Source organism: Gopherus evgoodei, chromosome 1, assembly GCF_007399415.2.
Source record: "Gopherus evgoodei ecotype Sinaloan lineage chromosome 1, rGopEvg1_v1.p, whole genome shotgun sequence".
In the NCBI taxonomy this organism is placed as follows: Eukaryota; Metazoa; Chordata; order Testudines; family Testudinidae; genus Gopherus; species Gopherus evgoodei.
In genome coordinates, this window is record NC_044322.1 from 249379188 (window position 1) to 249406352 (window position 27165).

General features: G+C 41.6%; 1 protein-coding gene across 6 annotated transcripts in view; it reads right to left on the reverse strand.

Annotated features, from left to right (window-relative positions):
* CALD1 (caldesmon 1) overlaps positions 1 to 27165 on the reverse strand; it is a 255607-nt gene that overhangs the window by 54931 nt on the left and 173511 nt on the right. Inside the window, exon 1 of one of the 6 annotated variants that reach the window (XM_030542585.1) lies at positions 13523 to 13584. The exons of the other annotated variants lie outside the window; for them this stretch is intronic. Coding sequence (XP_030398445.1) covers positions 13523 to 13569 — 47 coding nt within the window. The 5' untranslated portion in view covers positions 13570 to 13584. Of the gene's footprint in view, positions 1 to 13522; positions 13585 to 27165 lie in introns of those variants that run through there. 6 annotated transcript variants of the gene reach the window in all.

Genomic DNA, 27165 nt, shown 5'->3' on the forward strand with positions numbered 1-27165 from the left:
GCGTTCCCCGAACCCCCCTTGAAGCCGCCCAACAGCGCTGCAGTGTGGCCACATCTAACACCACTTGCAGCGCTGGTTGCTGTAAGTGTGGCCACTCTGCAGCGCTGGCCCTATACAGCTGTACTAATACAGCTGTAACAACCAGCGCTGCAAAATTGTAGATGTAGACATACCCTCAATGTGCCTCAGCACAATCTGATGCCTCCTCAAAGCACTGTGACATAGATCGAGATGGCACTGCCTGAGTGTGTGAAAAAAGCTATTGTGACAGGGTGGAGAGGCCCTGCCCTAGCATCAATTGACAGGAAGTTAACTTACTGCCAAACTCTGCTGCTTCCCACACTTGAACTGATGAAAAAGGTTGGGTTCTAGAAGGACAACACCTAAATAACGGCTCAAGAAGAAATTAGTAGCCAAAACTCTAATTCTTTCAGTCCCACCTACACCATGGAAACTATCACCCTGGAAGACCCCGTCACAACATGGTTCTCCTTTAACCCACATCAGTCTTGCAAGGTAGATGGGACCAAACTGTATTTTAGCCAAGTTCTCATAGTGTGCTGCAGCCTTGGATTGCACAAGGCTGCAGCACAATTGAGGTAAATGGCAAAAACATAGTTCTGTCTAACGAACACTGCAAAAGTGAAGGGCGTTACCCACATCAAGGAGATGACCAAGGAAGATTTTCACACAATAGATGGGACTTTAGGAGAATGTTATTCACAGAGGGAAGTACTGAGGTTAGTAGTGTTCTACCTAAGCAAAGTGTTTTGGGAAAGGCAATCCTCCAAACCATAGCAATAAAATAGGCTTTGTTTTAGCTCAACTGAGCCCTTTTTTTGTGGTTAAAGTGCTGCACTGGGACTCACGAGATCTGGACTTAGGCCCATCTTTTCCATAAATTTTTCTGTGTGACACTGGATACATTATTTAATTTCCCTGTGCTCAATTCCCCATCTATAAAATGGGAATAATTCTACCCCCCAAGAATGTTTTGGTGGGGGCCACACCAGTAGCTGCACAGAAAGATTTCAGTAAAATAATTTTATTTAATTTGAAAACACTTTTATTGTCATAAAGCTTGAAGAAAGTGTTCGTTGGATATTTTCTGGCAAAATGTTTTTCCTTAGGAAAATGTATAGTCATCAAAAGCAAAAGATTTTGAAGAAACACGTCAATTTTGACAAAATGTCATTAGATAAAAGACCCCAACATGAATCCTTTCAATCTGTTGAAATGGAACATTTCAAAATTTTCAGGACAGAATATTTAGATTTTTCATTTCACAATGACTTCTCTTTTAGAAATGTATTTTATATTGTAATTAAAAAAAACTTCAAAATCAGAATGAAACATTTAGCTTTTATAGAAACTACACATTTTGATCAAGCCCAAAACAATTTTGTTCTGTTTTTCAATTTTTTTCATGGAAAATGTTGAAATGTTTGTTTGCGTTCCATTTTGAAACAGAAAAGTTTTTTGAAATCACAGAATTTCCCACAACACAGAAAATCCAGTTCCAGTACAGCTCTACTTGAACTAAAAGACTATGAAAAATATCTTACTCATGCAAGCTCATCTGCTGGAAATGTACTTATAGGTTCTACCACCTTACTGCTCTGTACTGGTATACCACATAAAATGCTATACTGTTAACACACAGTGCTAAGTGAATGCATTAGGGCTGGGCACTTCGGATAAAATAAAATCCCTCTCTGAACTTTTGCCCAAAACTCCATCAGCACATTCACGCAATTGTTTTTAAAGATTCAGGACAATTCAGCCAAGGCTCCAGTATCTCCCTTCCTGTACCTAAAGGGAACTGATCCCAAAATGGCTACTGTCTCCTTCTTCATTGGTTCTCTCTTCTTGCAAAACACAAGTAGTCATTGCCATTCCTTTCCCCATGACACTTCAATAGGCATCTCTAGCTTCTTTATCCACCCCATGATCCTTTAATAAACTCCCTTCCCGATGGACACCTGTTACCTCTGAAGCCCAGCAACAGTATCAGCCTTTTCATGGCCCAGGTTATCACCAAATTAAAATCCTTCATGCTCAGAGGGGCCAAATTCTGGGACACAACGGTCAAACACTGTTTTCATATATACCTCATGCAATCCCACTGGCAGAAGTGAGATTGCACGGATATAAATTAGGGCAGAATATGCCTCACAGTAAATAACTAAATAACACTTATACAGAACTTCAGTGATGAAAAGCGCAATATACGTGCTAAGTATTGTTGAACTTCCTGAGCAATCCTAGTTCTAACTTAGTGGCAGTGGGACCTAATATGGAGTCTGCCAACAGTCCTGGATGCTGCCTCGCCACCTAGACAGCCTCCTCCTCCCACTGCACCACCACCAGACAAAGGGATTCCCTGTTAACAGCAATCCTGGAACTGGATCATCAAACAGAAGAAGGTTAAGTGAGGGCTGTGCAAGACACAGAGCCAAATTCTGCTCTCGAATATAACTGTACTCAGCTGAACTACAAGGAGTTGTACTGGAGAGGACAATTTGGCCCTAAGTGACTATTCAGGTCACAAACAATCCTAATGAGCATCATAAAGATGGAGAACTGTCAGACAGAGAGAGGAAGAGAGAGAGATGGCAGCAGCCAAGAGATAGCACTGTTACCCAAAATTTTACAAGGTTGTATCGTGCGTGAACACATTTTTAGTCTTAGAAAGAAATTCTGTGTTGTAGGTCTTGTTATGTAGATTCTTAGGGGTGAACTGTGACAAGCAGCAAGAGAGTTTGTTCTCTGCCTTAATCTCTTTAACTAGAGTCAATTTTTGAGGCAGAATTATGCCCTGAGAATTGGGCATCAGTGTTTCTGCTGAGATTCCTGAGAGACGTGATTGCCTGCCTGGTGGTTGTGACCACTTCTATTCCAGGACTGGTGCGTACATGTAAAGAAAACAAGTTGCACTAAGAATATATCCAGATTCTGGGTAAGTGATTTCTCATCCAAAGGGAAACTAATCTGGAAGGCCCTGGGCATCTGCTATAGCTCAGCAGAGGGGCAAAAATATGATAAATATTTCCGCTTGTTTATCAAGTGTAGCTAATATCTAACGCTAAGTTAAACTTGTGAGAGGTTTTCAAGAGAATCAGAATGTGGGAAAAGAGATGCCATGCATTAGGATTTTTCGGAATATGGGGTGGGGAGGGAAGAGTAGCAGGGAGGGAGTCAAAAGGGGAGAAAGGCAGAAGCCTGGCAGAGAAAAAGCCAGGAAAGGGGCCTCTTATGGGGGAGAGGCCATTGTACACGGAAAAGAGTTGGATTGTCATGGAGAGGGAATGGGGACTGCCAAAGTGGTGTCAAACTGAACCTCCAAATCTTTACTGGGCCCCTACTTTATAAATAGATGTTAATGGTTCCACTGAGACTGTTACAGAGATTAGTTTTGACATGTGAGCAATCTGTACAATTTTTGAATGCTTATCTCAAAGGCACTGAGCTTTTTGAATCTTGCTCATCCCAAGCTCCCACTGCTGAGTTATAAAGGCGAATCCCTCAGAAAATGGAGTTGATAATGAAAATGGTGCCAGCAAGGTACTGCTCTAATTGTACTCAAATTACTCCAAGGTTGAATATGAAGTATACAGAACTTGGCAAGCCAAAACCTCCTGTTCAGAAACACGTAATATACTTTTATGGCTAAAAAGCTACAGGCAATTTGGCTACAATGAGCCAAGCAGAAGCCATGATCTTGCATCCTGTATTCATAAATGTGTTTATCTCACATCTAAGACATACCTTCACTTTCCACAGAAACTCAGGACAAAACAAGTACCCACAGCTTATCACGGAAGGGGCTAAAGAACTGTCCCAAAATCTTTTTGTTGTTGTTTAAGTGTATGTAAGTTTTCAAAGTGCTCTATTGATCAGCAAGGAGTTAATCTCTTATTTAGACTGTAAGCTCTTTGTGGAAGGAATAATCTTTTTGTTCCATGTTTGTACAGCTCCTAGCACAATGGGGTCCTGGTTGACAAGTAGGGGCTTCTAAGGTGTTACCACAATACAAATGAATAATAATCATCTCAAAATGGTTCACAGTTCAGGATCAGAAGTTTAACTGCACCGACTGGTGCTACAAATTCTGTTGGAGTTGGCTTTGTCATGAGAATTCAAATATTTCTTGCTCTGGTTAAGACATAAATATGAAAAAAGTAGGTGGACCCAAATAAAAAATAAAGAGAAGAAAGATGATAGCCAAACTCTCGAACCTCAAGAAGGTTAGGGTTTTGGTGAAGGAGTGTGTTGTTATTGTCAGATTATAAAAGAAAAAAGGTCACAATCCCAGAGAAGCTGGATGTTCCTGCTAAAATGACACAATATTAAAATAGTTAATGATACTTAATGAGTCCATCATAAGGCTAGAGAATCAACAGTCCATTGAGAACAATCAGGATACTCAGAATGACAGTAGCGCTTTGGTTCACATTCAAAAGGTTTACTCAGCAACCATAAGGAACTGCAATTCAGTTTTAAATTCTATAGCCATTAATACAGCTCCCAGCAAAGTGTTAGGAGAGTAACTCTGTGTGTGTCTTAGCTTATCTAAATTGGTTCACCACTCCCTGTTATAGCGACTGTGTATTTTTCTTTTCTGCTCTATTATCATCTCAATTTATCTTTCACATCCTACGCCTATAATAAACTAATCTCATCATAACAGGATATGTCCTGTAGATTTATTAAATTAAAAAGAAAAAACACATTGTGAGGGATTGAAAGACTCAATCAAGCTTTTTCTCAACAAAACAAAAAGTTAAATGTCAGTGAAAGCTAGACATTTACTACTTGAATCATTATTCTTCCTGAATGCAAAAGGCTAGGTCTCCACGTGTGCCAGAACAAAGCTTGGTATAATGAGGAGGAGGGAGCAAATAGGTCATGTTATGCCATTTCTATGTCCAGTCCTATATCCAGCCGATACATAGGCCCCCAGCGTAAGTTAGTGTTGCATTAATTTGGCATATAACAGTCAAGTGGATACTACATTGATGAGAATATCACACCTGCCTAACATATCCCCTTTGCACTCTCAGTCCACCTCAGAATGACCTCTCTGCCACTAAGTCAAATCTGTCCACTGGCTCCCTTGACACCTTTGAGGAGCAGTGGGTACTGTCCGGGCTTCTCTGCTCAGTGTCCCCTTCTGGTTTTCTACTTTTGACGCTTTGACCTTCACACCTGTCCTTGTTTTCTCTTTTGTTGTCCCCCGTACTTATTTGAATCCTGGGCTCAGTGGCTCCTCCCCTTAGGCTCAGGCAGGAGCCTTTACCTGAACCCAACAGGACTAAGCCAAATCAGGATTTCCTTCACTAGAGAAATCTTCAACAGCTGCCTTAAAACAACTTTAAGCTCCCTTTGTGCTGCTGGAGCAATATAAAATGGACTTCAGGGGGGCCAAAGACTTGCCTCAGTATTTCAGTCAGAAAGCAACAAATGGAGACAGAAAAAGAAAAGACAGTAGAAACCAGATTCTGCCTTCAGTTTTGGTTTAAACAAGAGTAACGCCACTTACTTAAGATTTATACTGGGGCGAGTACAGAATCTGAACCTAGATACTTGTTATTGAAAATGCTGAACTTAATTAATGTGACTTTTCAAAGCATTTGGGGGGAAAACAACCCCAAAACAACAGTTGCACAATCTGGAGTACTGACTAGAGTGGCTGCAGTCTGAAGTATGGACTTCCCATCAGATGAGAGAGATTCGGAAATGAAGAAAATTGGGATGTCGTTTCTCTGACTAAAGCATGAATATTCTGATATTTGACAGCTTGGAAAATTACTTTAGATGCAGTAGATATGTAATGAGACACATGGAAAATTATGTTTAAACAAGTCCGTTGTGCTAGACCCAGATTTTCTTCAGAAGTGACTACAATACACCACTGTTAGATTTGTACTAAACTCTCATTACCACATCCAGGCTGTGCCACATTGAGATTTTATGGCTGCGCTAAGGGTTTGTGAGAAGAAGAAGAAGAAAAAAGTTCTTCCTGACTGTCTGCTTTGCAAGGGATTTGAACTGTAAAAGAGACAAACTGTGTCAGCAACTAGCCAAACCAATGTAGTACCTGCCAAACCACACCTTATCCTTCTCAATCAGCAAAAAAATTATCCACTGCCTGATTTCTCTTACCTCATCAATAAGGGCTGTTTTTCTTCCCTTATTAGGACACTCTCCATGCAGTAAAGCTCTGGCCCTAATAGTTGCTTTAACAATATGTACTGCACATCAGCACAAAAAAAAAGTAACTAAAAAAAAATTAAACAACGGCAGAGAAAAATAGGCTGAGTTTTAAATTAAAGGGACAGCATCAACTTAGTGTGGACTCCACATTTTATCATAGTTTTTGTAAAATGAAAACAATGGGATGGATGAATGAAGAATTTATTAAATCTTTTATATATATATATATATGTGTGTGTGTAAATTATTATGGCCCTGATCCTGCAAACACTTATAACCACAAGTAACCTTAATGAAGTAAATGGGATTAGTCACGAGCATTAGAGTTTGCAGGGTCAGAGCCATTAAAAAATAAAATCATATACATGAAAAAGAAATATCAGAGTTCTCTTTCAAGAGTCTCCTGTGCTGGAATCCCAAAGAAAATAGATACAGAACTGTCAGTGCAAAAGAGAACCAGAGAGTAAAACAAAGCAGAAAAGCAAGGAAAACCAATTCACGGTGCAAAGAAAACTAAGTGCAAAAAGGAGTGAAAAGTAACAGGTATTTAAATTGAAGTTTTAATATTCAAAAGCTGCTGTTAGTAGCCCTGGGGAGGAGAGTTATTTTTTGGGTTTTTTTTTAAACATATAGGTTTGGATTCTCCAGTCCATTAAGTGCCATTCAAATGGAACGAAGGAGAGGTAAACTGGCCAGAAATGGTCAGCAGAGAAGTCCCCGTGAATAGGGGAGCTTCTACTGGTGGACCCAGGCACATCTGCCTCTTGTGCATTAGGGTAGAGGGAATTAGAAACTTGCCGGGCTGGGTAGGGATAAGCAGGGGATAGGGAGGGTCATGGCAGAACAGCGTTTTGCTCTGCCCAATCCTGCATCAGTGTAAGGTCACTTGAAGGACCTTGTGCCACCAGTGTAAGTTAGAGGGGCTCCTTGGGAGTTCTGACCAGGATCATGGAGCTTCAGCTAGCTCTCTGTACCCCCTCTCTTCACTATAGAATGGAGAATGTAGCCCACGGAATAAAGCCAAACTATTTTTGCACATTTGTGAGGAAGGGAAACCACCCCATTCCTCTCAATGGGGTCTGAATTCTGAATCCTACTGAATTCTCTCTCTGTTGATCATTTTAGCTGAAACCCCTTGCTACTCTGTGGGCACCCCGAAGCATGATACTACCATTAGTAAAGCATAGTAAAGGGAGCATACAAAGGAATGGATGCTGATTTACTGACACAGCAGTGTTTGGCCTTCTTACTATTTGAATGTATATGGGCCTTATATTGGCAAATGTACATATAAAGGTCATTATTGATCCCAAGATAAGTGAAGCCGATACCCTGTAGGCTGCTGCTTGATAACATAGACATGAGGGGACATAAATCCTTGCTGCAACAAGACCACACCATCCCACACATGATCCAAGCCCTGTTCTGTCTCTGTCCATATGGAAGAGAGGGGGGAAAGGTGGCTCAGCTGTCTTCATGGCACTATCACCTATACTGCCACAGGTCCCACAGACTGGATCTGTGTAGGGCTAGTCACAACAGGGGAGGGGGGAAGTGGGTGCCCACAGAATATTTAGATTGGTAAAAAATTGAAAGCTGAAAATTTTCAGAAACAAAACTTACAAATTTTTATTGAAAACTTTTAACTGAAAACCAAAACATTAAATTAGGAGCCTCATACCCTCATTCTCCTCTATAGTCTGCCATCACAGGCCAAACCACATCTCCCATGATGCACCACAGTCTCTCCTCTTGCTGAGCCACCATGGTGCATCATAGGGGTCCCTGGCTGTGGTGCATCATGGAAAACATTGTCTGTCGGGGGAACCTGTCTCATAGAGGGGAAGGCAGGCATGTGTACCTGAACTACATTTCCCATGAGGCACCAAGGCAGCATTGCCAAATAAAAATGTTTCCGTTTTCGGGTGTTTGATTTTTAATTAAAAGTTGAAGTTTTCCAAGGAAAACAGATACTTTTAATGAAAAATTCTGTTTTTTTGAACCCCAAATTTTCTGTCAAAAAAGAGTTTCAACTCTATACCTGTGTGTTGAGAAAGTACGGGAACTGAAATGTGACAGGCAGGTTCACGATGAACATCATTCCTAACGCAACCAGCGAAAAATCTCCTCAAAAGTTAATACAAACATAGGCTGTATTCTAGGCAGTTAATACAAACAGAGGCTGTAATCCTGGCAATCCACCTCCCATGAAGGACAACCATGACGATCTGGAGTGAATGTAGAAGCACAAATCCTCTGTAGACAAGTTCTAGTCTCTAGCAGATCCCCCAAATCCATACAGATTTCAGGGAAGTTGCATCTTCTGGCCACTCAACCCCATGATTATTGTGTGGTGGAGCAGACCTCCTCTGATGGAACAAGCCAGGGAAACCTTTGGGAACTGAACCTTGCAGAATTTTCCTCTTTGTTCTCCTCTCTCAAGTTTTCCCATAGGAGTTGGTGATCTGACCCCCAAAATACTTCAGATCTTCCAGTAAATCTCTCCGACCCCATTAAACTGGAAAGTTTCTAAACCCAGCTACAAAATCGTGGATGTGGGATTCGGTTTGCCTCAGTCACTGTCCTTGTTGAGCTAAAACCCTAAGGCCCTTGACTCCTCATGATTTGTGGGAACCTGAATTGCTATTGTGGTTTCTGCAACACACGGCAGTAAAAATAAACACTGGCCATATGCAAACAAGCATATTTGTGTCAACAGTGCTCATCTGGCCATCTTATGTATTGGGCTTTATTCTCAGGCTGCATCTACACTGCAAGTTAGGGGGTGATTTCCCTGCTCATGTACCCATCCCTGTGCTAAGACTCATTGAGCTTCCAGTGGATAATGTTCTTCGCACGCCTCAGCTGTGCCTCTGCAGCTGCTATCAGTTCTATCGGGGCTATGCTGCTACTTCTACTGGTGCTAGCTCAACGACAGCTAGAGCAGGTCTGTTTACCCAACAGGGTACTCGCATCCCTAGCCTGTAGCATAGATGTAGTCTTGGTTACAATAAGCCCACTTTACACTGCCAAAGTGATGTAGCGGGGCCTCAAGTCCAATGAGAATTCAGGCTATTGTCCTTGTGGGCATGGCAGTGAGAATGAGGGGAAGTAGGGAGAGCCTAGAGAGTAAGAAGTGAGTGATTTAAGATGAATTAATTAATAAAACTGATCAGTATGAGCAGCAGCAGTGATCCTACACCCAGTATTTCAGATTATGCTACTTACCAGGTGATGTAGACTGTGTTACTGCTGTCACCATTGCCTGGGTGAAGCAGTAAAGACGGCATTATGGCAATCTCCAACACCTCAACTGCTCCCTGAAGACTCTCTCTTACTCTACTAGCACGGCTCTTACTCTTTGCATGATCATTCAGTATGGAACAGAAATTATATCTCATAATTTAAGTAACTGATTCCAAATGTTGAAGAGTGAATTCCAAATAACAAATGCCACAAACAATCCCTGGGCTGAAATTTGTTCACAGAAATCATCTGGTGAACATGTATCAAATGCTAAAATCAAATTTGCTAAATCCATGACCTGTTGGCAGACAGCATAGGTCCTGTGCAGAGGAATTAATAATCTAAAGACCAAGTCCAACCTTCAGTGATATCAGTGGAAGGACTACCATTGACTTCAGTGGAGTTGGATTCAACCCTAAGAAGTTACAAAGAAGTTTCTACCCAGGTTTTCATATTTTCAAGTCATCACTAGCTCTGATGAAAGATTCTACTTTATATTTAGCTGAATGCTAAAAGGATTATATCCAGTTTACTTAAAAACAACAAAATAAGTATTACAAGTGTGCCGTGCAGGTTGGTGACATCTTAAAGGCGGTAGTGAAACTGACATGTAAAGGCACCATCAGAGTGAATTTGCAAGAAGCAAAAGATCATACTGTATCTTATTCAGAACAGACAAGGCAAAGCTCCCCTTGCCCCCCATGAAGAGCCTCCACTGGGCAAAGTTATAAAAATTTTCATATTCCTTTTTTCCCTCCAGCAGACTGAGATGTATTGGCAAAGTATGAGGACCTGGAGTGATTATATTGACTCTCAACCTTAGAAAGGGCTAAATTTCAAAATAAAGACACAAAACAGTGCTTTGGAGTAGACTGATACTTTGTGGGTAACGGTAAAAATGTCTTCCTCACTGTTAGCTTGAGGTCACGAAGATGCTTTGTGAACAAAACAATCACCATAAAATAATGGCCACCATTTTTAGTTCACTAAAACAAAATGCCACTGCTTGTGAGGAAAACTGCTTCTGGTTGTCAATCTATATCTGTACTGATATAGAAACTTGGAAAAGAATACTGAAGTCTCAGAGTGTGAGCAACCAACAACACAATAAACTATACACTAAACACAGAGGGATTGATTGTCCTTACACACCAATTTCATATAGGCATAATTCCATTGACATGTACGCAGTCAGAATGAGCTCTACCCTAACATCTGGTGGTGAGCTGTAGAAAAGGACTTCAGGGGCTGATCTTGTTTGCATGGGCACACCCACCCTGCCTAATATGATGGACTGCCTGCCCAAATGGTCACTTTGGCTGCTGTGGGATCCCCAGTCTCTTTGTTATTGGGGCAGGAGTAATAAAGGGTTCTTATCCTGGTTATGTGAATCAAGGACAGTAGAACTGTACTTGGCATTTTATGATGGAGGGATTCTCCCTCAACTAAGAAGCACTCACTAGGCAAGGGACATGGGTTCCAAAGCCCAGTGAATTGAGAAGTGAGGGGGATGGGTATATATACCTGGTAGTGTGGGTCCCAAACATTACTTTGACCTCTCCTCTCTCCACTGTAATAACAGAGCTAATTTTGGTTCCATTAGGAGTCTTGTTACATACTGCAGTGCTGAAATTACTGATACCTAGGTCTAAGTCTTAGACCTACTTTGGGCTAGTGGTGCACCAGCACTGAGGCTCCCCTACTACCAGCTAAAATCAGTGAGCACTGTGTTAAGTGGGGGAGGGACGGAAGACAAGTTGGTGAGCGGACAGCAGGATGGCTAGCAGGGAGTGGAGCAGATAGCAGGGCGGCTAGTGGAGAGCGAAGCAGATAGCAGGGCGGCTGCCAGAGAGGAGTGGCTAGCAGGATGGCTAGCAAAGAGGAGTGGAGAAGTGTGGCGAGCGGAGTGGATAGCAGGACAGCAAGCGGAGAGGCGTGGTGAGCGGTGCGGATAGTAGGGCAGCTGGCGGGGTGGAGCAGATAGCAGGGCGGCTGATGGAGAGATGCAGCTGGTGGCGAAGATTGCAGCAGAACCCGATGGAGAGGCGTGGCACTCATCCGTCGACCCAAGCAGCGGAGCATGTAAGATGCCCCCCTATACCCTCCTCCACTTCCACCCAGGTGGGGAGGTAAACTCTGCAGATGAACTTCTGAACTCTGAGGGGGCTGCACTGACCAAGGACAGAAACTGTGTGTGTGTGCGGGGGAGGATGACTTTTGGGTTGCTAGACCCAAGAACCACTCTGAGGCTGTACTGACCAAGGTCAGAAACTGAGGATGGAGTGACTACTGGGTTGCTGGACTTAAGACCCTGAGCGAAAAAGGACACTGCCAAACTTACTTGGGTGTGGGTCTTTTGCTCATGGTTCGTGTTATGAATCCTGTTTGCAGTGATTCCCTAACATAATGCCGCACTGTTTCCCTCCTTTATTAAAAGGCTTTTGCTCCACTCAGACTCTGTGCTTGTAAGAGGGGAAGTATTGCCTCTTGGAGGCGCCCAGGGGGGTGGTATGTAATTTTCCCAGGTCACTGGGTGGGGGCTTGAGCCGGTTTTGCATTGTGTTATTGAAACGGAACCCCTAGATACTGAACCCGGCCCTTGTTGCTGCTAACTCTGATGGCCAGAAGGGTTACGGACATAAATGGAGTTATTCCAGATTTACACCAGAGTGGGTGAGAGGAGAATCAAACACACAGGCAGTTCACAACATTCACTTGCAGTCTCCCCATTCTCATGATCAGTGTTAATCTCTATGGGCTGATACTCATTGGCACTAACCTCCCATTATAATGCTCTGGCAGTTTAAATGGGCCTTACCATGGTCAGTGATGCATAAGGCATAATGTTGCTGATTTTTTCCCTGGGGCAGGAAAATCTATATACTGGTGTTTATCTGAACTGCACACTCTGCAGGTCAAGGGAGGGGTGCAAAGGCAGTGCAGAGCTTACCTCTGTATTCTCCAATGCAGGGTCCCTGTATGCATGGCCAGTTCCCCACAGTACATAACAATACCCCTGGTTTGCTCAAATTTACATGGACTCCTAATGGTGCCAAAAATGCAGCAGAGGTGCAGCCCACCCACTTGTCTTACACTGTCAGGAGGATGGCTTCTGTACTGGCTCTATGCCATTGAAGGAGGTGATCCTTACACAGCAGTGCAGGCTGGTTCTGTGGAAATACTCTATCGAGGAGGCAGCACAAAGTGGCCACATTCAACCCACAGGATCTAGCTTATTGTTATGCTGGACCAAATGTATCAGATGCATGCCTGACTTGATACATCTTAAAAGGGCTTGATTTCCAAAAATATACCAACCAACCACCCTCTGACAATAATGGTGTTGAGCACTTCAAAAAATGAGGCATCCAAAGCCACTGTTCACTTTTGAAAACCTTGGCTCATATTGTTACAAACAAAGCATAATACAGCACTAATTCACAGCACTTCCCAAACGTAAGTAGAGACCCATTACTGGCCCCTTATGATTTAACTAAGAGAAGGCAAAATACAGGACAAACAAAAATCTTGGGAAATGTTATTTGGACAATTTCTTTGGCACTATCATATCATCTGATTGATTTTCTTCACTCTCTCCCCACCCACGCCTCCCACCTTCGGGACAGATTGTGCCATAAGGCTCTGTTATTTACTCAGAGAATTAGGCAATGATCAGCTTTCACATAAACTGTGACTTCTGCAAACTTCTCATTAGCCACAGAACTTTAATCAATAACCTGTCTGGAGAAATATTCTGTTGTTTACTGCCTCCAAGCAAAGTGATTTAAATTCTACATTTGAGATCAAAGACAGGTATAGATGCAATTAAGGCGAGGAAAGGGCCCAAATAGATATTTTTACAACACAGTGTTGTCCAGCAGAAAGAACAGCAAAAACTTTGTACACATCCAGTGTTTACTCTAAACTCAACCAATTCCTGAACACACTGCAACCTATTCTGTCTCTAGCTCTCCCTCCCCCATCGCAATCACAAAACATTTCCTAAATAAAACCGAGGAGCTAAAAGTCACACAAATATCACAATAAATTGGGAACTCACTTGGAGAGACTTGACAAGTTCTGCCTGCAGTATGATCTGCTGATCATGTCTGTAATGGATGAGTCAGTGCAAGCAGCTGCCAGCTTCAGTGAGCTAATGGACGGATGAGCAGGGCGTGGAATGAGACAGTAAAAATGTCATTATCCTTTCAGGCACGTGAGGCTTGTTGGATGCTCTTTCCAGCCAACGGGCTAACCATTTGGTCAGCCCCTTTGCACTATGACAACGGTCTGAATTTGCCCATTACCAGGCTCGTTATCTATCCTATATCCTCTGGGTCCCTCTGCACTATCATCATACGATCTCAGATTTTTTTTTTTTTTACTGTATTCTCTCTAATAGAGCCCCTTTGTGATTTCTGGGGCTAATACTTACAGTGACTAATTCTACAGGTTTCTCAGCTGCTGTATAATAAGATAACTGGTAAACAAATGCTAGTCTTCCCTAGGGTTTTCATAAGAGCTGCTTGTGTTTCAGCAGGTTTGCCGATAACTGAGGAATTGAAATTAGATATGCAGCGCAAAGGTGTTTGTTTGAGGTGTTTGTTTATTAACAAACACCTGATTCCAGTCGACTGAGCTTGTGTAGGGGAGAATACATGTAACTGACTGTAAAACAAGGGTCCATGTTAGCCTCCCTGCTAATCACAAATCATTGTATAAATACATAAGCGTAAGCGTTCATGTCCAGTCTAAATACTAAAGGATCAATGGGGATCGGACAGTTGAAAAGGCCAGAGGGTTGTTTCCAAGCAGTTCTATATTCTCTGGGACAAATGTTGAGAGGTGTGGAGTAGCCACAGCCTCTGCTGATGTCAGGATTTGACCACCACATTCTCAGTTAGTGATGACCAAAGTAAACATGTGACTGCAGTGGGATCTAACCTAATGGACTCTCCTCACCATTCTGCCCTTTAATCCAGTGAATGACACAGGTAATATAAATGCAAACAAAGTCATATAAATTGAGACACCATCATTTACCATAATTTCACATACGTGGTTCTCATAACCCTCTAAGCTAACACAGCACACAGCCTGCGAACATGCTGAAACAACTTACAGTGGGATCCTGCAGCCATTCTACCCCAGGCAGTGATCTTGTCAAATCTCATAAACTACAGGGCAGGGGCTGGTTAATACTTGGATGGGTTGCCTCCAGGGAGAATCAACAGTGCTTCAAGAATTAGTGAGGTTGATTCAGTAGGTGGCACTCTGACCTTTGAGTATACTGAACCATTCCTCAGCTGGTATAAACTGAGTGGAGCTACAGCTGTTTTCACCAGTTGAAGTTCTGGCCCTCAGTTCCCAATGCACGTGCACAAGCTGACATCTGCGTGCACGAAACTCTGATTCATTTATCCTTCTACTGGACACTCCATGTGTGCAAAGTGTATAGACACTTGAAATTTTGGGCCACAGTGTGCAATTCTTCATAGTGAAAAGTTCTATATAACTTAGTATTAGGGCTGGTCAAACCATTGAATTCCATTTCTGCAGTAGGGTGGTGAAGGGGCTATAAAAAGAGGGCATGGCATCCGAACCAACCCCATTCCTTCCAATGCCTCCAAGGAAGAGGGGATCATGGGCAGTGAGTGTGAATGTGCAGAGTCCATCTCAAAGAACTTTAGTAACAAGTGAGTAATCATTTCATCTTTGAGCAGCCTCCACACATTCCCACACTTGGGAGTTTGGCAAGTAGTGCTCCTCCCTTCAGGCACTGGGACAAGAAGGCCTAGATAAATAAATATTATAATATTGCTATACCAAATTGTGCATGTGATCAGATGCCAGATCTAAGGAATAATAATATTTTGTGAGAGGATGCATCGAGCTCCAAGTGGCAGATCTACGGATTTCTAATATGAGAATATGTCTGAGACAGGCCATGGAAACAGCCTTCGCTCTAGTTAAGTGATCTCTCAGCTCTTCTGGAAGAAGAACAGAAGGGGTATCAATACAGAGCTTAACCTACAGAGGAAGGCATTAGGATGTCATTGCCTGGCCCTTACTCTTTTTTGGCAAGAGACAAACAGTCTAACTGATGGCTAATGCTCTCTCAGAGTGCAAGGTGTGTAGCCCCTTTCTTGGAGAGGTGGGGCTAGTTGCAGTGCTGTTCTCTCAGTATTTACAGAGCCCTTCATTTCGGAGCTGGAAAGTTTCACCACTAATGCTTCCTTCAGTAGCATAGCTTCGAGGTGATTCCAGTGCCCCTTTCTGGCCATGGGATGAAGGTTCTATATATGGAGCAATGAAAAGGAAAAGGACCTTTCCTCAAATGACACATACGTGCGTTCAAAACAGAGAAAATGGCAGGGCGAGAAGTGCACCTCTTCACATCTGGTTTCCTTGTCTTCAGTTCTGACATATCTGAACCAATGATCCGGGGAACGAAGATTTTTAGTCAAGAAACAAGGCAAAGAAAAAGAATGAACTCAAACCTAACTAAACTAAGAAGGCTACAGCACTAGGAATACTCTGTTCCAAAGGATCCACATTAAATGACCCAATGAGATTCCTGGCTGGTTGGAAGGAACTGAGGCACTATCTCTCCCTCCCACAGTCCCACCCTCTGAACGTTCGAAGTTCTGAGGAGAGAGGTAGGAGGGGGCCCAGGAGCACTCCAAAAGGCACTGGTAGTAGAAGGTTCCACCAAGCTAAGCTGCACTACTGGTGCATCCCAAGAGTGGGAAAAGACAGAGGCTACTTGAAGAACCTAACATTTTTGTTTAGTTGGTTTCTTACCTTTCCTGCATGTTAAACAGAGGTTTGTGATGAGCTGATCAGACTGTCACCCAGGTCTTTTTCCAGAGAGATTACAGTTAATTCAGAACCCAGTAAATGAGTATGAGGAGTTCAATGTGCACTACCTTGCATTTGTCCACACTGGATTACATCTGCCATCATGCTGCCCGTTAGCCTCGCTCTGTTACTTGGCCATCGGACACTTTAGATTTTTTTTTAAAATGTTTCAGTAGCTTGATATTTATTCCTTTCCTAGTATTAGGCAACTTTGAAATGGGAATGGGAATAGCTTTTAGAAATGCAGCTGACTTGCTGCAGAGATACTGAATACCTAATTACGCCTTCTTCCTTCCTGTGTGCCACTGCTCAGAAAATAGTGGATTTGTAAAAACCCTTTAAAAGCTACTGACATTTTGCAGGAAAAAAAATGTGTTTGTTGTTAAAATCTACTGGAATGACATTAACAGATGCTTCTTGTTTGAAGAATACTTTTAAACTGTTCACTCCACAGGGAAATGAAAGATGCCATAATGTCTTTCATGACTTCACAGAGCAGGCAAGGGCTTGGTTTTTAAGGTCTCAGCTGAAAGACCCCAACATAGTTAACTGTATAGAACTCAATTTATTCACCTCAGAAGGAAAAAGGTCTCAGTCAACCCTCCTGGAAGAGCCTATGGAGTCTGGGGTGTCAGTGAGCAATTCCTGGAACTTTATGCCACCCCGTGTAACCCATATGTAATGTCTCTGAGTGACTAGTTCACAGATGTTAAGCTCAGAAAGGTTATTAGGTCATTGAGTCCAGTGGTTCCTAAAGCCAGTCCACCACTTGTTCAGGGAAAGCTCCTGGCTGGCTGGGCCGGTTTGTTTACCTGCTGCATCTGCACGTTCGGCCGATGGCGGCTCCCACTGGCTGCGGTTCACCACTCCAGGCAAATGGGGGCTGTGGGAAGCGGCACGGGCCGAGGGCTTTCCCTGAACAAGTGGCGGGCCGGCTTTGAGAACCACTGATTTAGTCCATCAACACCTTGTGCAGAATGATCCCCTACCAAATACATATTCTCCAGTGATTTCAGCCCAGTTTTTTAAATATCTCAAGTGATGGAGCTTCCACAACTTCCTCATGATAATTATTCTGCTGTCTAATAGACCTTAGTGATGGGAAACATCTCCTGACAGCAAACTCATATTTCCCTTTTCTTACCATTACTCTTAGCCTTACCTCTTTGGAGCATTGTAAACATCAGTGCTTCACATATGCATTTTTAATATGTGCAGTGACATGAATCAATAAAAAAACCAAACAGCCATGCAAACGGAATTCTATGGACTAGGGCCAAATATTAGAATATGGCCTCAGTTTTGCTCACATAGTTTTGCATTCATAGACATTTGCATGTGCAAATAATAGAATTTGTGCATCCAAACAGAATTTGCACACACAAATGTAGTTAGACGTTTAATTACTTACTGGACAAATGGAACCACCTGCCCAAAACCAAACATGAAAATTTAGAGTTTAGGATGGGCCCCTTTGAAAATGGAGTCCCTTGGGATAAAATTCACCCTGGTGAAGAGGTCCCATACAAGGCCTACTCACCATTTAAGGTCTATTTTCAGGGCTCATGTAGGACTTGAGTCATGAATTATCTATAAGTGGGTCTTTTTCTGAACAAAGATGAATTTCCCCTTAGGCATCTGTCCTCAGTTTCTGAGAAGTTAATACTAGTTTGTCTCTTGCATGGACAAGACCTTCCACTGTAAGTCTAAGTTTGATGACAAAAACATATTTGCCAATATTTGAGTTCTCTATCCATTACTTATGAAGCAATGCATAATCCAGAAATAAAAGAACATAATATTTCATAAAACTATTTCCACTAAATCTTTTCTTGTCTTTCATCTCATCTTTTCATTGGTTAAAATAAAAAATAAAAAAATTACTAGGACTACAGCAAAGGTATCCATGTAACATCTGGGCTGCTGCTATCTTCTGGTAATTTGAACTGAAATGGAAAATACATTGTGTCTTCCTTCTCCTTCCCTCCTCCCTCCCTCCCCTGGGAGAGTTACCATTGTAGCTTAGTGAACTCTAGGAGTTTGATTTATACACCAATAAAGTGATACTGTCAAAATAAAAATCAGGGAAGCCCTTCATCAGTTTTACACAGTGTTTTGGGGTAAAATCCTCATTGGAGTCTGTGGCCCAAGTACTAAAGTGCTTACTGAGTTTGAACTCAAGCAAAACTAAAGAGGCCAGATTGTTCCTAGCCTTTATGCATATGGATGAGGCTTACTGGGAAGGGTGCAAATAATTATATGTAATCAGAATGAAGACGAAAGTAATATGCATTTCAAAGAGTTCAAAATTAACATTGGCATGAGTATCCCAGATGTTTTGCCATTGTGTGTTAGTAATCATACAACATGTTGAATTGCTGATTGGGCCCCTCCACGGCTCCTCCACCTGAAAGAATCCACCTTCATCCCCCTTACAAAGAATATGGAAGAATTTTTACAAGAGACAAGAAAAATTGCAGCCTTGATATACTATAGTAGGCATCAATAACTGGGATGTTCATCGTTTTTCCAGTCTAAGTACACATGAAACAGGCCTATGGGGAGAGCTCCAGCGTAAATAAAAGAGTTTGTTTTTGTAGAAAACCTATTTTCTAGTGGAGTTCCCACAAAGCAAAATATATTAGGTTTGCACATATATCATGTAGGTGACAGTTTTCCGGGCTGCACGAGCCAGCTGAGTGTGTGAACTCTCAAATATTTTTTGTTCTGAACAAAATAGCTAAAATTAGAGAGGCTAAAAATGCAATATATTTTCCACGAAAAAATTCCAAAGAGAAAAAATTACTTAATATGAAAATTTTCATGTAATTTCCCATTTTCTTTTATTTAAAAAAATGCTATGATCCAAAAAACAAAAAATGTTTGGTTCTTGGGTTTTTGGTTTGGTTTGGTCTGGGGTTTTTTTGGGGTGGGGGGGACATCCCCTCTTGATGTCCTTTTTCTCCCCCTTTGGAACAAAGGGGGAAAAGCCTAATGGAGGAGAGGGAACAAATGACCATGCTGGCATTATGTTTGAAGTTTTACTCTGAGGGCTATAGTTGCTTTTTTAAAAAAAAAAAACAATGATTCACAGCTGGAACAACAGTTTTAAACAGTGAGAGAGAGAGAGAGAGAGAGAGAGAGAAAGAGACCCAAATTTCGAATGAGAAGAACAGTTCATACTATGATATATTTTAGAGGTGATTTTGAACCAAAACCCCCAATCCTAATAAACCTGAATTTTTTAGGGTGGACAAAATCCAAACCTAGACACAGATCCATATTTTCCAAATGACCCAGGGGCCAAAATCCTCAGCTGGCGTAAACTGTCAGACATCGACAAACTACGATAGTTCTGGTGAAGTCAATAGATTTCTGACAACTCTGAGGATTCCTCCCCCCATCTTTATAATGAGCCATTCCTCTCCCCCCAAAAAAGACTCAATCTGAACAACTTCGGATATTCAAATTCCAGATCTAGAGCGGATACATGCAGATTGAACTGTTCTTTATAATATTATTGCACTCAGCTTAAATATATGTCAAATTTGGAGTCTCCAGGCACGATCCTGTGTCACTTAGTTTAATGATTGGCTCAGTCCCAAAGTGACTGGAATGATCTTTTTTTAATATTCCATTATTATCCTTACGTATTTTGGAATGAGCATTATTTCACTAGCTGCACATGATTACTATCTAACTGGATGCGCCCAGGAACTTGCAATGAGCAAACACAGTCAGTTTATTTAATAACTTTCAAAATGAAACAAAAATCTTGTCCAAATCATGTCTCCTCTGATTTAATTAAAACACACCACACACACTGGAGCACTCTGTTAATCATTAACAAATTTAATTGAAGACAGGAGAGGATTCTTTGCTTTTTTTTCCTTCAAAACCATGCAGCCAATGGAAAACATTCCACAAGACAGCAGCCTCGAATGATTTTTGTTAGAATGATCGATACATGAGGGGCTTTTGCTTATTTGTTTACTGTTGGGAGGAGGTAGGGAGTTGTTTGCTTGGTTTAGGTTTTTTGTTGTATGTCTGTTTCCTGTAGCAATGTATGATAACAAAGAGGAGCTGTTCTGTTCAACATTTACCTTCCCCATCCCAGGTTTTCTAACTAGGGCCTGGTATTGAATCAATATGACACTTACTGAGTTTGACAGAAGTTGGATTGCTAAACCCAGGCAAAAATACCTTGGAAATTAGGGGTTAGTTTTACATTCAGTTCCACTCAAATCAATTTTAGAACATTGTATATGAGAGCATATACCTGTCCCCATTGCCCCCCACCGCCTTGCTTCTCCCAGCAATTCCCCTAGCATCCTGATCTCTGTCCTAACTCTTGAACTCACTTACCAATCCCTGGATCTGTCTAACAAGCCCACCAGCCCTCCCAGTCCAGCCCATTTGAATATCACAACGTTTCTCAGTAACCCATAAACCTCATCCTCACAGCCCACCAAATGCTTCCAGGTTCCAGATGGAATCCATGGAAAATTAAACAGCACTAAAGGAATTAAACTTTCAGTGATATTCAAAAGAGGAGATAAATAAAGTTCTTATTTTTTAAAGTTTCTCTCTTGTTTGCTTTCTCTGGAGTTCTCTCAATAGACCTCAGCACAGGAACTTCCAGTCTCATCAATACAGTGCTGTTATCCATTGGGATTTCCTAATTATGGGCAACAAAGGGTTAAAGTAATAGCTGAACACTTCCACAGGATTTGTCATACCAGATCAGATCTGCACTCCATTAACTCTGGGTTCCTGCCTCCAGCAGTGGCTTATGCCTGATGCTTCACAGAAAGAAAAAAAAATAACCAAACCATAATGCAGCTGGCTAATTGTGCAAAGCTCTATAAAAGAGGAAAAATTCCTTCCTGACCCCTACAGGCAATCAGCTGATACCCTGTAGCATTTAAACAGTGTGATCTACACTGAAACATCCTCACAAGCACTCATTTTTCCTAAGAACATGCACACACAGGGTCACGAAAGAGGAAAATTAAAATGATAATGGACATTCAGATGATGCACAGATATAGTGATCTGGGAGGTTACTTTAGACCATTTATAAAGGGACAATTTGCAATTGCTGGTATTTATCTCTCTCTTTTGTTGTTTGTTTAGGTTTCTCTATCCAGTTACTTGTACGGATTTCATCACTGTAGTACCTGAATTCCATTGTGATTCAATAACAAGTGGGCGGGAAGAAGTCCTTGGGGTTTATTATTTGAGGCATGCTAGATATAGGTATTGATTCTTGCTCTCCCACTGCCAGAGAGTTCAAATTCGTAAGTGTCAGTGGACAGGATCCTGGGCAAGAAGAGGGAAGGCAGTTAGAAGACTGTGTGGCAATCTGCGTTATTGTACATGACCGTGTTGTTGTTTTATGGGGCCTATTTTGTCTTTATTTTTAAGTGTCTTAAATGTTAAAGCACAAATGAAGAAGTTCATCCATAAATGAAGCTCCCTTTGGGGACTGTTATACCTCCACATAAGGTCCTTTTTTTTCTTTCCGCTAGTAGTCTTAGAGCAATTGAAAGCCACTTAGTTTGATCCAGTTAATCAGTAGCTGCCTATGTTAAGGAGTCAGTTTTAGTATTGTGTAGATGTCTGGCTAAGCTTTGAACCTTGGAGTTTAAATTAATTACAAGTGGTGGAAATTTTTCCAAATAAATCATTTTTTTCATCACTAAGGTGTGTTATTAATGTGCAAACGTTTACAAAAATTGTCAACATAGTCTAAATTTTTCAGCTTTTGAAAAAACGCCATGCTTGATTGATACTTTTTTAAACCTTTAGAGAAAATATTATCCAAAATGTGATTGAAATAGTTATTGGAATTTTTCATTTAGTAAAAATCAAATTTCCATAACCATTTTGATAACCCAGATTTTGGAAATTTTCAAAACCATTTTAATTGCATTTTTGGGAACAAAATCACAAACATAATCTGAAAGATGGCCATTTCAAACACTTCTAAACAAAAACAACTTTGAAATTTCAAACTTTTTCACAAAAAATATGTTTGCATTTTTCAACCAGCTTTAAAATTCATTCATCTTTATTGCAGCAATGACCAAAACCTGAGTTTAAAACTGAGCAAGGACCTTATAACCTTATATGGTTAACAGTGGAAAGTTCAATAATCTTCCTATAGCAAGTTAATGTCTAAAAACAGAATGGAAACATGGAGAATTATTACCATGGATCTGTTATAGCTTGCCAGCATGTTACCCAATCAACATTTTGATGTGATGTCCTGTGATAAAATTTAGTTTCTTTTTCCTGTTGAACCTTTTAAAAAGATGATTACAGACCCTGATACGCTAAGAGCTATCTAAACGAAGGCCTTTAAAGCTTTTAAGAACTATGAAACTGATCAAGAATCTTTGGAATTCCTCAATGTATTAAAAGGAGGGAAAGGAAGTCAGGATACATAGTTCTGATATGTTAATTAAAACCTCCAAGATACCAAGACTCATGCAATGCACACTAGGTTAAAGCAACCTAATGAGTCACATAGATTTTGGGTGGGGGCTTAGCAGTCTTGTGTCTAGCATTTTGAATGGAAGTGATATTGTATATTGGGCTCTCCTTTCAACCCTGCATTGCCTTGCACAGCACAGACAGGAGCAGAGAGGCTATATGGAGCTTAGTTGGTGTTCCCAGAGGCACTGCACCTGGGGAAGTCAAAGCATAACATGCTCCCTCACTCCCTGCCCCCAGTGGACCTCACACCCAAGGAGAAATAAGAGGAAGCATGTGGATCGAGAGTGGGATGGACTGGACAGGCTCCTGATCCTGGGTACTGCACAGCATCAGTGGTGCAGAAAATGAGTTACCCCTACTCATAGGAAGAGCATCTGCCCTTACATACCTGAGGATGCAGCATTTCCAGCTGCTTAGAAATCTGATTCTGCACCATTAAAGTCACTGGGAGTTTTGCCAATGACTTAATGGGCACAGGATCAGGCGCTAAGTGAGCAATTTTCCCTGCCCATTCCCATATCAACACTGCAGACCCCTACTCCGCTCGTAAAAACCCATAGGAAGGATCATTTTCTCTATTCAGTTCTACAGGTTTTAAGAAAAATGCCTATTTAACTTTAGCCATTTCATCATATTAATTTCCATAAGACATTAGCCATAAGGGAAATCCTTCTTCAAAACCCACTTTTGGCCTCAGTCCTCAAATTCACTCCTTTTAAAACATACATTTTTAAAAAAGAACCCAGAGGTGCTGGAATTAAGGGTGCTGCGAGTGCAACAGCGCCCCCTGGCTTGAAGTAGTAATAACAGCGAAATACATGGTTTCCATCATATACAAAGTTCACAGATTTGTTCAATGGTTTTCAGCACCCTCACTATAAAAACTGTTCCTGAAAAAAGCCCTTAGGAATTGTAGCTCCCAAGTAACCCAGTAATATTATTCTGTGTGTTTCTTCCTCCATTCTTGCTTGCAAGGAAAAATAAATATCCTGTCAGTTCCAGGGCCTGGGGATTTTTTTTTTTATAATTACATTTTTTTATCATTGAAAAAAAATCAAAATGGGGAACATTTTTGGAACAGCATAAGCTTAACACTACTATTATCATTTTTATTCTCCAAAAACGTCCTAGAACATTTTAACCAATGATGAGATGTGCTGGGTGTAATTTCGGCGGTGGGGGGCTAATTTCTTAGTGGGGAAAGCTAGGGAAGGTTGAAAATCAGACTTAGATTTGGAAGATAGCTTCATCCTTAAATGTCAAGTGGTGACTCAGCTCCATATTGCAAGGTCTAAGAGGTTAAATGAATCTCAGATTGGAGAAAATGTAATAAGTACAGTGCTTTATATATATATTATATATATATATATAAGCCTCTCCATTTAATCCAAATGAGAGATTAAGGCAATGATCCTTGGATGAAGTGGGTCTGGCTCGGGGCATTTTCTTATCAAGATGGCCACATAAGGAACCCGCCCATCAAAATATCAGAAACCACAGCTGGCAAACGTTACACATGAAGGCATTTCCTGAATTCTAACTTTGTTAGCTTTCTGCTAACAGGCAGTTGAAAGGGGGAGTGTGCAAGTAACCTTCCCCAACCTTCCATGGTCTATGTAAAGATCAGACAGAATCTCAGCTCCACACACCGCATAGCACGGGAGCTGATTTATTCCTACTCCCTCAGGGATCCATGGTGTCCTGAAGAGGATGGGGAAGGAAGACAGGGCCACAGGTACGTCCTTTCCATCTCATTGCTCATGCACAAGCCAGAGAAGCTTTCTGTAAAAAACACCCACCAAAGGATGCAGCAGTGAGTTTTTAGCTTCTCTGTCCCTAGGGACTGTGGGAGGCCTCCTTAAACTATTCCTAAAGTTGTGTGGCTCCACGCCTCACTTTAACATGGATTGAGCCTACATGGCACAGTCAAGGCCTGAATGATAATTGCTGCTGTTTCTAGCTGTGATGTGCCCAGATGTGGTGGTGACAGGAATAGTATAAATTATTGAATAGACTAAAATAAATAAAAGACAGCTGTATGTCTCTAGAGCATTATGTTTCATGTCCAACCCACAACACACATGTGCATGCCCCTCTTCCTTCTTTCCTCCTCCCTCTTTCAAATTATTCTTTGGAAAATCATGACAGAGTAAACTTTTCAAATGTGCCTAAGATATCTCTCTCTTTTATAACACTTGCCTTCCATAGAGCTCAACATGCTGTACAAATGAGGCCAGAATGAGAAGTTGAGTTGCCCAAGATCATGCACCGAAATAGTGGCACTGCCAGAAATTGAACCCAGGTGTCCTGAGTCCCAGTCCAGTGCCCTACATTTAGAAGCCTGTGTGTGTTTTTTTTTTTAATGGGAGTTTCAAAATGCTTTTGAAAACTTCAATAAACAATATTAAGCTGTGAAAAATCTCCAGTCTCTGCCATAAAAAACAGGACATTGGCATTTGCTAGCCTGCTAACAAAATGAATTATTAGGAACAGGAACAGTTTTTTCAAAGATGGGCCACTCTCAGAACTGTGTGTATAACTTGTACATGCAGATATCAGGAGGGTGTATGCAAATCAGAGATTGCCTGAAATCTTAGTATTTGTACATATAGCCATGATACTACTGTGTGCAAATCTCGCAGGTGCAATTGTACACATCCATCTATGAAAATGAGAATTCCAGTATATACTGTTCAGTAAGGGGGGGAAATATACATCATTGAAATGTTATGCTAAGGTGAGATTTTAATTACACAGAAGTCAGTTTCCCATACCATCCTTAACTCTGTTCCCTTGTACCTGTACCTGACATCAGAGTACTTTGTTACATGGTCACACCATACATATACAAGCAGCAAGAAGGGATGGGTCGAAACCCCACGTAGTAAGTGAAAGTCACAGCTGCAGACTTATGTATTGCAGCTTCTGCAGTACTGTGGCAATGGCATATGGGGCAGTTTGTTCACACAGATGGGTCCAAGAGCCAAAGCTTCTCCCCGGAGATCTCAGGGCATCTCTGGGATTAGATATCCATGAACCCTGGCCCTTTACAGCCTCCACAGAAACCCTGGAAACAGACATGGAAACCCTACCACATCCCTCAGCAGGATGATCTGTCAGAAACTTTCAGCGTGAAAATGAATGGGGTTTTCCACTTTATTTTGCCTCTGCAGGGGGTCTTTTCATAAAAGAGTATAATTTGGCCCTATCCGTTTAATGCATCTGTCATCCAATGACTCTTGACGTCTTTTAAACCCCCTGGCTGTGGCCAGATTGGGGATTGTAGAGGGAGCTGCCTGTCATTTAAGAGGATAGTCATTCAAACCTTACTTAGATGAATAATCCTCAATCATGTGAGTAGTACCACTGAAATCAATGATGCACGTTGTATAATTGAGAATTACTGATGAGATCAAGGACAACAAGACCTGGCTCTAAGCTGTTAACATAATCAGACAGGCAACCTGCCCACCACAAATCAATGACCCCTCCATCTGCCTTCCCAAGAAACCCAGCTGTGTCCTGTACATCAGGTATATTCCATTATTTAAATTGTGGCACATTACTCATTATAAAACTGAATGTGCCAAGCAAGCTTTAAATGATGAAACACAGTATGCATTTAAAATCCTCTCATCAGCACTTTTAGCACTGGAGTGGTCTGCCTTTACTTTGAAAACAGCGTTTGCCAATCAAAGCAAATTTATAAAAGAGAAAGTCCGTCTTTACCAAGTTACCAGTGAATCCCTCCCAAATGGTATGTGCCTTCCCAGAAAGGGTGCTTGTATGATGGTACCTCCAAAAGTGAATGCAGCCTCCAAACATACTGCTATGCGCCCCTCCCCCCCCACCACTGGATAGTATGTGCCCTTTTTTATATAGTAGCCTTTTTTGGCAGCATGGCATTCCTTTGAGTGGCATCCCCACCCCACCATCCACAGTAAATGTATGCCATCTGCAAGCTGTTCCTATTTTTTCCCACCTTTTAGCCCCCTTTTCAAACTGCAACAGCAAGGAGTGGGGGTCAGGCATTCCCACCTGCACACACATACACACTTCACCTCAAGCACTGGAAGCAGTGAGCCTGAATCTCCTACCAAACCAGTTTTATACAGGTATCTTTTACACCATTGTCATTGATTTTAATAGTTTCTTACCACTTGGACAAAAATCAACCCTGGTGTAAGCGGATAGAGCTCTGAGTGATTTCAAGGAGAGGTGCACCTGCTATGTCTAGACTCATTTTCGTTCCTACGTAGTCTAACAATATCTGTCTGTCCAGGTACGTGATGCCCCTCCATTACCATTGTATTTGAACATGGTGTATGCATCCCAGTACAT